Consider the following 11048-nt stretch of genomic DNA (forward strand, 5'->3'; position numbering starts at 1 on the left):
CTCACCATGTCCAAGAGCCATGGGTAACTTCTCTTTTGGTTCTGTGCTCCGCTCTCTGCATCAAGCTCTCAATCTAATTGGCTCTTCAGTCCGCAATTCCAGAGTTTTTGAGTGGAAAACCCCAGCTCTTAATCCTATCCCAAGATCTATGTGGGAACTGTGGGCAGTGGTGCACAGTTAACAGCAGTAACTATGCACCACTACCCACAGTTCCCCACCATGGGGAGCCCCCAGCCTGTAATCTCCATTTGTTGGGGTTTGCTGGTTCAACCCTTTCCCCAGCTCAAGGATCCTCGGGGACTGCTGCTAGTAAAACACAGGGCCTTCTATTAGCCATTTCGCAGAAACTTCCACTCCCCAGGTTTTGGTTCTGTTTTCAGACTCAGCCACAGCTGCAGTTCTCCATTTGTTTAGAATCAGTCCGCAGTCCCCATTCTTTGAGGTCTGGTGGTTGGACACTTTCCCCAGTCCCCAGATCTTTGGTTATGCTGATGTCCACTTTCAGTTCCTCAGATACTACTGCTTTCTGTTAATATGTACATGACATAAAGATTAATTGCTAATGGGAATCTTGCAGGCCAAAAGAGTCACAAAAATTGGTGAGCACAAGTCAAGCATTTAAGAGCTGTTAGAACACTTACCACTTAGCCCAAAGACACCTGTGTTAGGATGAGCTGGTCACAGAACCAGTTAGGCTGACACTACATCACCCACCAACCACAAGAAAAATTCTGCACAATGAGGTGCACCATGAAAACACCACACAACCCCAACCCCATCACTGCACATCCCTCTTAGCTATTGACCTGGCTCTAAGAAACTCCTCCATCAGTTGATGACATATCTAAAACTTCTGATATTTTTTTAAGTTTATTTATTTATTTTGAGTGAGAGAGACAGAGAGAGAGACAAAGTGCATGAGTTGGGAAGGAGCAGAGAGAGAGAGAGAGAGAGGGGGGGGGGGAGAAGGAGAATCCCAAGCAGGATCCACACTGTCAGTGCAGAGCCCGATGCAAGGCTTGAATTCACAAACGGTGAGATCATGACCTGAGCTGAAATCAAGAGTCAGACGCTTAACCAACTGAGCCACACAGGTGTCCCCAAGCCTTTTGATATTTAAACAAAAAAAAATTTTTAATGTTTATTTATTTTTGAGAGACAGAGTGCAAGTGGGGGAAGGGCGGGGCGGGGGGGTAGGTACACAGAATCAGAAACAGGTCCCAGGCTCTGAGGTATGAGCACAGAGCCCAATGCGGGGCTGGAACTCATGAATCACTAGATCATGACCTGAGCTGAAGTTGGATGCTTAACTGACTGAGCCACCCAGGCACCCCTAAACCTTTTGATATTTTTAACAAACTTCCACAAAATCAAATTCTAAATGAAGTCTTTTTGACCTTGAACCCACTTTGGGTTTTCCAGATGGTCCCTGGAACATCTCAAAGGATTTGTTTTCTCTTTATAAAAGGGAAGATGTGAACTAAATAGGCTTATCTGGTATGTTAAATTACATGGGAGCTATTGTCAAACAGGTGATGTTAAGTCTTCTTAGATTAGATTTGTGTGCATATGTTATTAATACAAGTGTTCCAAAAACTGTATGAAATTCCTGAAGATCTAATAGGTATTGATATAATGTTAACATTGGTAATTCTAGTTACTATCTTAAAATGTATTCACAAAAATAACCGAATTTCCTTGTCAATTCCATTGTAATGAACTTTCATCAGCTCTCTAACAATAGACATTTTAAAATCCTTTGTCATTTACAGAGTTACTGTTTTACTGAAATGCTTCTACAAAAGCTTCCTGCAAATGTGTTTCATTTTCAGAGAAATTCATGGAAAAGAATCTGACAAGTGCTGTAAAATACAGGTTTCTAATAACTTTCAGATCATGCAACTGAACTGGGTAAGAATTTCCAGAATTAGTGGAAAAACAGTATTCAAGCAAAAAAGAATAACATAGGGCTGAATGCACCAAGGTGGATATTTTAATTTTTATGACATCTTGTTTAAAGTTGCTGGTTTTCTAATATTTTGCTTTTCCAGATTTTAGGAAACCTTTTTCTTTTTTCTCTTAAAGTATCAACAATTTGATAAGATATACCTTTGTGAACAAAGATGAAACACTTTTTCTCCCTGATTCCTCCAGAATTGGAAAGTTCTTGAGTATTCTTTTCATGGCAATATAGTTAGTTAGTTACACAGATTCAATGAGAGTCTGATCCTTATAACCAGATACCATTGGAAATACTGGCCATGTAATTAAAGGTGTGACCAGCATGTCATATTTGAAAGAGATATGCATAGACTTAGATATGACCAAGTAGCTTTAAAGAACTAAGGTTGACTTTGCAGAGCCAAGAAAGCCTCTTGGAAAAGTTGCCCTAACACCTTGCTTACAAGGTTCCAGCAAAGTAGTAATAAAAAGAGCTTATATGAGGGCGCCTGGGTGGCTAAGTCAGTTAAGTGTTGGACTTCTGTTCAGGTAATGATCTCATGGTTCATGAGTTCAAGCCCCACATCAGGCTGTCTGCTATAGGCCCAGAGCCCACCTCGGATCCTCTGTCCCCCTCTCACTGCCCCTCCTCCCACCTCAAAAATAAACATTAAAAAAATATTTTTAAAAAGAGCTTATATGGTCCAAAAAAAAATTTTTTTTAAGAGGGGAGGGCACCTGGCTGACTCAGTTGGTAGAGCATGCAACTCTAGATCTCAGGGTCATGAGTTCAAGCCCCACACTGGGCATAGAGCTTACTTAAATAAATATTTTTTTAAAAAAAGAAAAAATGCTATATCTAACTTTTTTTTTAAGTTTATTTATTTATATTTGAGAGAGAGAGCAGGAGAGGGGCAGAAAAGGCAGAGAGAGAAAATCCCAAGCAGGCTCTACACTGTCAACACAGAGCCAGACAGTGGGCTCAAACTCGTAAGCCTCAAAATCATGACCTGAGCCAAAACCAAGAGTCAGACGCTTACCTGACTGAGCCACCTAAGTGCCCCTATATGGTCAATTATCTTGCTGCACTTAAGAAAATAATCAGGTGGTCTGCCTGGGTGGCTCAAGTCCGTTAAGCATCTGACTTCGGCTCAGGTCATGATCTTACAGTTCGTGAGTTCAAGCCCTGTCATCAGGCTCTGTGCTAACAGCTCAGAACCTGGAGCCTGCTTCAGATTCTGTGTCTCCCTCTCTCTCTGCCCCTCCCCTGCTCATGCTCTGTCTCGCTCTCTCAAAAATAAATAAATATTTTAAAAAACTAAAAAAAGAAAGAAAATAATCAGGCAAAGTTTAATGCAAACAAATTAGTTTTATTATAAAAAATGAGGGTTGGCACAAGAACAGACACTCAGATCAGTGGAACAGAATAGAGCACCCAGAAATGGACCCACAAACGAATGGCCAACTAATCTTTGACAAAGCAGGAAAGAATATCCAATGGAATCAAGACAGTCTCTTCAGCAAATGGTGCTGGGAAAACTGGACAGCAACATGCAGAAGAATGATTCTGGACCACTTTCTTACACCATACACAAAAATAAACTCAAAATGGATGAAAGACCTCAATGTAAGACAGGAAGCCATCAAAATCCTCGAGGAGAAAGCAGGCAAAAACCTCTTTGACCTCGGCCGTAGCAACTTCTTACTCAACACGTCTCTCTCTGGAGGCAAGGGAAACAAAAGCAAACATGAACTATTGGGACCTCATCAAAATAAAAAGCTTCTGCACAGCGAAAGAAACAATCAGCAAAACTAAAAGGCAACTGACAGAATGGGAGAAGATATTTGCAAATGACATATCAGATAAAGGGTTAGTATTCAGTATCTATAAAGAACTTATCAAACTCAACACCCAAAAAACAAAGAATACAGTGAAGAAATGGGCAAAAGACATGAATAGACACTTCTCCAAAGAAGACATCCAGATGGCCAACCGACACATGAAAAAATGCTCAACATCACTCATCATCAGGGAAATACAAATAAAAAACCACAATGAGATACCACCATACACCTGTCAGAATGGCTAACATTAACAACTCAGGCAACAACAGATGTTGGCAAGGATGCAGAGAAAGAGGATCTCTTTTGCATTGTTGGTGGGAATGCAAGCTGGTGCAGCCATTGTGGAAAACAGTATGGAGGTTCCTCAAAAAACTAAAAATAGAAGTACCCTACGACCCAGCAATTGCACTACTAGGCATTTATCCACAGGATACAGGTGTGCTGTTTTGAAGGGACACATGCACCCCCATGTTTATAGCAGCACTGTCAACAATAGCCAAAGTATGGAAAGAGCCCAAATGTCCATCTATGGATGAATGGATAAAGATGTGATATATATATACAATGGAGTATTACTCAGCAATCAAAAAGAATGAAATCTTGCCATTTGCAACTACGTGGATGGAACTGGAGGGTATTATGCTAAGCGAAATTAGTCAGAGAAAGACAAAGATCATATGACTTCACTCATATGAGGACTTTAAGAGACAAAACAGATGAACATAAGGGAAGGGAAACAAAAATAATATAAAAACAGGGAGGGGGACAAAACATAAGAGACTCATAAATATGGAGAACAAACTGAGGGTCACTGGAGGGGTTGTGGGAGGGGGGATGGGCTAAATGGGACAGGAGCACTAAGGAATCTACTCCTGAAATGATTGTTGCACTATATGCTAACTAATTTGGATGTAAATTTAAAAATATATAAAAAATAAAGCAAGTTAAAATAAAAAATAAAATAAAATAAAAATAAATAAATAAATAAATAAATAAATAAATAAATAGGGTAATTGTGGAGAGAAGAAATTATGTTTACACCTTTGTCTATATTAGAGTTTAATTCTGTTAATTGTCTTTGAGGTTCTGTTATAAAGTGGACTAGATCCTGAATTCTTCTAGTTTCCTCAATAATTTGGCTCAACCCTCCAAACTAATGTTTGCAATTTTCCCCCACCCTTCTGATTTGGAATCACCAAGAAAAAAGACTGCCCTCGAGCCTCCTTGGAAGGGACTACACCAGGTCCTCCTCACAACCCAGATGGCAGCCAGACTGCAGGGGCTTAGACCTTAGATACGCATCTCACTGAGGAAGTAGGCTCCACCTGACACGTGGTCCTTCTCAAGCACTGGAGACTTCCAAATCAAATTGAACAGGAAGAGAAGCAGCTGACATCAAAGCAGACTGCTTCCTCCCAAGATGCCAGATCAAGACTTCACACTTTAACTAAACATGAAACCCTCCCGTCTTCCCTTTACTGTCTTTTACTCTGGCACTGGCCTGGAAAGAATGCCATTATCTGTATCTCCCAGGCCATTGCTAAGGTGGGTAACTCTAAGAATTTAGAATAACTTTATATTTTAGGCTAAGGAGGAAACCTAGTTGACTCTTTGACTTGAACAGGCACATACAAACAATCCCTGTGAATGAACCCATTAACAGTGCCACCATAGTGGGAAGTGATATGTGCCCCAACAGAGTTTGTCTTCGTCTGTTGTGGTTATCATTATGAATACCTACAAAGCTGGGCAACGACTCTTAGTTTAGCTTACTGAACTTACCACCAATGAACTACGACACCTCAATGGTCCACACCCCTGGATTTACACTGTCAAGTTAGAAAGGAATTACCAGGAGGCATTCATGACTCACACTCACTTCCTTTGGCAGGGTCATACTTCCCTGGGTAGAAGTAAGTGTAAACGAGAATATGATCAGAAGCCTCTCCTTAACGGTTAAGGTTTGTACAGAATTTATTGCCAAGACAATAGCTGCCCAATAAAGATCCTTAGCCTCTATGGCCAAAGTTGTGCTTGATAATAGGATAGCCCTTAGTTATATTTTAGCCAAGAAAAGAGTTGTCTGTACTGTGGCCAAAACCACCTACTGCACCTGAATTAATACTTTTGGGGAAGTTGAAACTCAATTACATAAGATCACTGAGCAAGCGACTTGGCTTACAAAGGTGACTCCTTCAACAGGGTCTTTCTCTGACTTATTTGATTTTGATTTCAACTGGTTTGGGTCTTGGGGACCCAAGTGGCTCTGAAATGCACTCCAGACATTGGGAATTACCCTGCTTGTAATAATCTTAGTAATTTCCCTGGCACATTATATACTCTTAAAAGCTCTCAATACATGTTTGCAGCCACTAAGCAGCAAGAAAATGATCTCCTTAATATAAGAACATCAGAAAAGGAGTGAAGAGAATGACCAACTTAAAGATTGTAAACCTTGAAGATGTGGCCTATGAATATCACAGAAATTAAAACAAAAACAAAAAAACAGTCATGACCTATGGATACCACCGAAAGTAGCAACAAAACTTCATAAAAAGCTGCGAGAACTGGGGCGCCTGGGTGGCGCAGTCGGTTAAGCGTCCGACTTCAGCCAGGTCACGATCTCACGGTCCGTGAGTTCGAGCCCCGCATCAGGCTCTGGGCTGATGGCTCAGAGCCTGGAGCCTGTTTCCGATTCTGTGTCTCCCTCTCTCTCTGCCCCTCCCCCGTTCATGCTCTGTCTCTCTCTGTCCCAAAAATAAATAAACGTTGAAAAAAAAAAAATTTTTTTTTAAAAAAATAAATAATAAAAAAAAAAAAGCTGCGAGAACTGCAGAGCTGAGCGTGGCATTAGCGCCTTATGCTTTGATCACATCTCTTAGTTAAGCTGAGAGTCTGATCAAACAGTGGAAATTGTTAGAAAAGAGATAGCAAGCCCAAAATGGAGTCACTTATGCTACACCCCACCAAGACTTAATACCTGAACTACCTGCAGCTTCACCCTCTCCCAGAAAAGTGACCTTTAGGCAGGCAACTTGGAATTTCCTGGTCAGCACCCAAGGGTAATCAATCCACTGAGGGTCCCTTTGCATTACCCCTGGGAGAGCATCCTGGCCTAACATGCATTCTTTGCTAATGATTTCCTTTTTCCTCTCTCTCTCTCTGCCTTTAAAAACCTTTCCTTTCCTGCAGCTTGAGAGAGCTCCTTTCTATTTGTTAGACAGGATACCATGAATTATTTATTTATTTATTCATTTATTTAAATTCACATTCAAGTAGTTATCACATAGTGCAACAATGATTTCAGGAGTAGATTCCTTAATGCCCTTTACCCATTTAGCCCATCCCCCCTCCCAGTCATGAATTATTAAATAAAGACAATTTGCTCTTTATATCTACTCAGGTGGGTTTTTATTATTTAACACCCCTTCCATCTTGGCACTCTTCCTGGGATTTGTATCATTTCTTTACATAGCACAGATATTAAATCCTCTGTCATACCTGTCGTACATACACATCATACCATGTTTCCAAATACTTCTCTTTAGCTTCCCTGGTTCAATTTTGATAGTTTTCATTTCCAAATTTATAGTCACTATCCACTGACCTTTTCCTTTATAATTGTTTTACATATCATCATCTTCATAGTTGGAATAACTAATGCTTTTATTCAATTTCCTAGGAGTCCTTAGTAGGGGGTAGAGTAAGGTTCTTGTTTTATGCTTCAATTTTCCATATGAATTTCAGACTCTGACTGTTCTTAATTGTCATCATAAGGATGCAACACCCAAGCCATCCAATATGACATCTAAATTGAACTTAAATGCTCAGTTTCAAGAAAAAGCTGCCAACTTGTGATACTGCTGACCTTAGAAATACCAGGACAACACATAAGAAGCTTTATATACAAAAGAACAATTCTCTCCTCCTCTCCTGTCCACAATGTCTTGGTGAGGACATACACCAAATAAAGTCATCCTTCAATAGGTACTCAAGTAACTGTGCTGTTTGTATAGCAGACTTTTGTTTCTAAATATTTAATTTATGATTCTAGCTCTCTGCTCACGTGGGGGGGGGAGGAATTCTTTTTTTTTTTTAAGTTTATTTATTTATTTATTTTGAGAGAGAGCAGAAGTGTCAGTGGGGGAGGGGCAGAGAGAGAGGGAGAGAGAGAATCCCAAGCAGGCTCCGCACTGTTAGTGCAGAGCAGGATGCAGGGGCCAAACCCACAAACCACGAGATCATGAACGGAGCCCAAGCTGGATGCTTAACCGACTAAGCCACACCTGTGGGGCAAATTTTTAAAGACATACTCTATTGGGGCGCCTGGGTGGCGCAGTCGGTTAAGCGTCCGACTTCAGCCAGGTCACGATCTCGCGGTCCGTGAGTTCGAGCCCCGCGTCGGGCTCTGGGCTGATGGCTCAGAGCCTGGAGCCTGTTTCTGATTCTGTGTCTCCCTCTCTCTCTGCCCCTCCCCCATTCATGCTCTGTCTCTCTCTGTCCCAAAAATAAATAAAAAAATAAACGTTGAAAAAAAAAAAATTTAAAAAAATAAATAAATAAATAAAAAATAAATAAAAAAAAAAAAAGACATACTCTATTTATTTATTTTTTTCTTTCAAAGTAAACTTGAGTCCTCAAATCATATGAAGATGGAGTTCTTAGTAGGAAGCTGTCCAACCCAAACCTGGACTCCAGGTGGCACTAAACGCCTAGCTGTCCTCTCAGCACAGCTTCGTGAAGGTTCTGGAGTGGATCACCTAAGAATATTAACATGTGGGGCCCCTGGGTGGTTCAGTCAGTTGGACCGAATTTAGCTCAGGTCACAATCTAACCGTTTGTGACTTTGGACCCTGCATGGAACTCTGCTTTGAGAGTGCAGAGCCTGTTTGGGATTCTCTCTGCTCCTCTCCCCTCTCAAAATCAATAAATAAACTTAAAAAAAAAAAAAGAATATTCATATGTTCTCCCTCACTACACAGAATTACTATTTACAAACCACCTTTTTCCTAAAATAATTATGGTTATTAACTGGTGCTAAAGCACAAAGAAAAAGCCTTGCACAGGATCTTTCCCTGACAACTTATGAATGGACTGATTATGTAATCTCTAAGGGTCCCTTTCCTCCATTATCAAAGAAGGGGAGTACGGAGACTTGAGGTCAGGGATGGGGGAAGCAGTAATAGAAAATGTAATCAGCTAAAATGCTTTTCCAAAATTCATTCTGTCTTTGTCCTACAAGATTCTGATTGGGGAGGAAAGGTAGTCTGAACTACACACACTGACACCAAGAACCCCCTGTTCGGATACAGAAAACGGGGTGGGATGATGGGGAAGACAGGAGGTTACAGGCAGACCTTTCCCCATATCCTGACCAAATAGTGTTTGCTGCAGTTGACTGCTCCCCACAATCCGTGAATCCCCTGGGGAGGGGCTGGGGACCATCATCTTCTGGGGCCATGGGATTCTCCTTTCAGGGGTCTAGGGGAAGCCGTGGACTTTATTTTTCACCATCCTCCCCACCCCGCCCCCAGACCAGGCAAATTAGGAAAACACTAGAGGAGCTGATGCTTCTACTCCCAGCCACACAGTAAAATCACCCCCAGCAAAATACCCCGTCCAGCCCCTCCCAGGCCAAAGACCTGGTTCCGCGGCTTCCCAGCAAAACCTCAGAGCTCCTGCAAAACCGCGACATCAACTGTCCCTGGCATCCCCGTAGCTGTAAAATCTGCCTAAGGGCCCTCGAGATTGGCTTCGAGTTTGGACAACCAGCTCCGGCAGTCAACACCCTCCCCGCGCCGCTATGAGTTTTTACTCTATGTCGGACATTTACTCGGGAGTTTAATCCCAGCATGGTGGGAGGCTTTTCGCCATCCGGCTGCGGACTGTGGCTGCCGTGCTCTGGTGCCCCGCAATTCCAGCGGCCTGGCAGGGCAGTGGCCCGCGCTCCTGCCATCCCACCGCGCAGGACGCCACCCGCCAAGTGCTCCGTCCTCTTCGGGGAACAGACTTCATTTGCGCAGAAGTCCCTGCAAACCATAGGCTAGATGAGGACTGAATGCCGGATACACCAGCTTCTTGGCCAGTGCATCTCTTATTTAGCTTTGCATTTGGGGAGTAACAGGTCTCCCAATCACAGACATTTTACGATTTAGACAAAAATCGCCCGGAGACCTCGGCGCCCCGCAGCCTCGGGGCGTGCGTGAGGGAGCGCAGGGCTGGTCAGCTCCACGGCTCTCCCCGCGGCCTGCAGCGCTCCCGCGTCTTTCCCTTCCGGGTGGGCCCCCCCCAACACACACACACACACACACACTGCACTACTCCGGGTGGGCCCCCCCAACACACACACACACACTGCACTACTCCCCTGGGCCCGCGACGCCGCCCCGCGCGGTGCCTGCGACAGCGGCCAAACACGGTTACACCGAGAGAATCCTGGTCCGGGGACGCTCACTACAACGCAGAGGAAACAACAACTAGTTCCGGAGACTTGCTTTTTCCAAGCGCTCGCCTGCGGCGCGCCCCCTGCGGAACCGGCGGCGGGAGGGGGCGCAGCGGCGCGGGGTCCGCCGAGCCGGCCGGGCCGGAGCCGCGGCGCGCACTCACCTCGCGGCGGGGCGGCCTCGGCACCGTGCTCCGGGGAACCTCCGGGGGCCAGCAGCGCGGCGCTCAGCACCGACGCGGCCAGAAGCAGCGCGGCTAGCGCCCGGCCAGCGCCCCGCGCCCCGTCCATGCCGCCCGCCGCCGCCTCGGCCGCCGCTCCTCCGCAGCTGCCGCGCTCCCGGGACCTGCGCTCCTCCGCGGCGCTCGGCCGCGCGCCCGTCATCGCCTCCTTCCCGGCTGCCGTCACCGCCTGAGTCACCCGCGGGGGCGGGGGCAAAGTCGGAGCTGGGGGCGGGACGGCCCGCGCGGGTGGGACCGGGGGCCTGTCCCGGCGTGGGGCGGGGCCGGTCGCTGCGGGGGGCGGGGCTGGTCGCTGCGGGGGGCTGGGGGACGCGCTCACCGAGAAGGAGTCCACATTCGCACCCTTCGCGCAGCGTTCTTTGTCGCGGGGGGAGAGACCTCCTGCAGGCTTCGAGCCATTGCTCCCCAGTCTCTGGCCACCCCCCTGAGCAACATTCTGCTCAGTTCCTGGGTCCAGTCATTCACCACACAAACGGCTGTTAGTGTCCGCTGCTCACAGTTCTGGAAATGCCACGGTGAGTAAGACAGGCGGAGTCCCAGACCCCAAGGCGTTCACCGTGCAGAGAGATGCGTTTTCG

At 45.0% G+C, this 11048-nt stretch overlaps 1 protein-coding gene across 3 annotated transcripts in view; it reads right to left on the reverse strand.

Moving 5' to 3' along the window:
• The window catches only part of HGSNAT (heparan-alpha-glucosaminide N-acetyltransferase), a 54540-nt gene extending 43904 nt beyond the window's left edge, over positions 1 to 10636 (reverse strand). For 2 of the 3 annotated variants that reach the window (XM_045458498.1, XM_045458492.1), the window contains exon 1: positions 10393 to 10636. In XM_045458498.1, coding sequence (XP_045314454.1) covers positions 10393 to 10612 — 220 coding nt within the window. In that variant the 5' untranslated portion in view covers positions 10613 to 10636. The remainder of the gene's footprint in view (positions 1 to 10392) is intronic. The other variant, XM_045458509.1, reaches the window with a different exon arrangement.
• Positions 10637 to 11048: the final 412 nt, after the last annotated feature.

Source organism: Leopardus geoffroyi, chromosome B1 (genome assembly GCF_018350155.1).
Source record: "Leopardus geoffroyi isolate Oge1 chromosome B1, O.geoffroyi_Oge1_pat1.0, whole genome shotgun sequence".
Taxonomy (NCBI): domain Eukaryota; kingdom Metazoa; phylum Chordata; class Mammalia; order Carnivora; family Felidae; genus Leopardus; species Leopardus geoffroyi.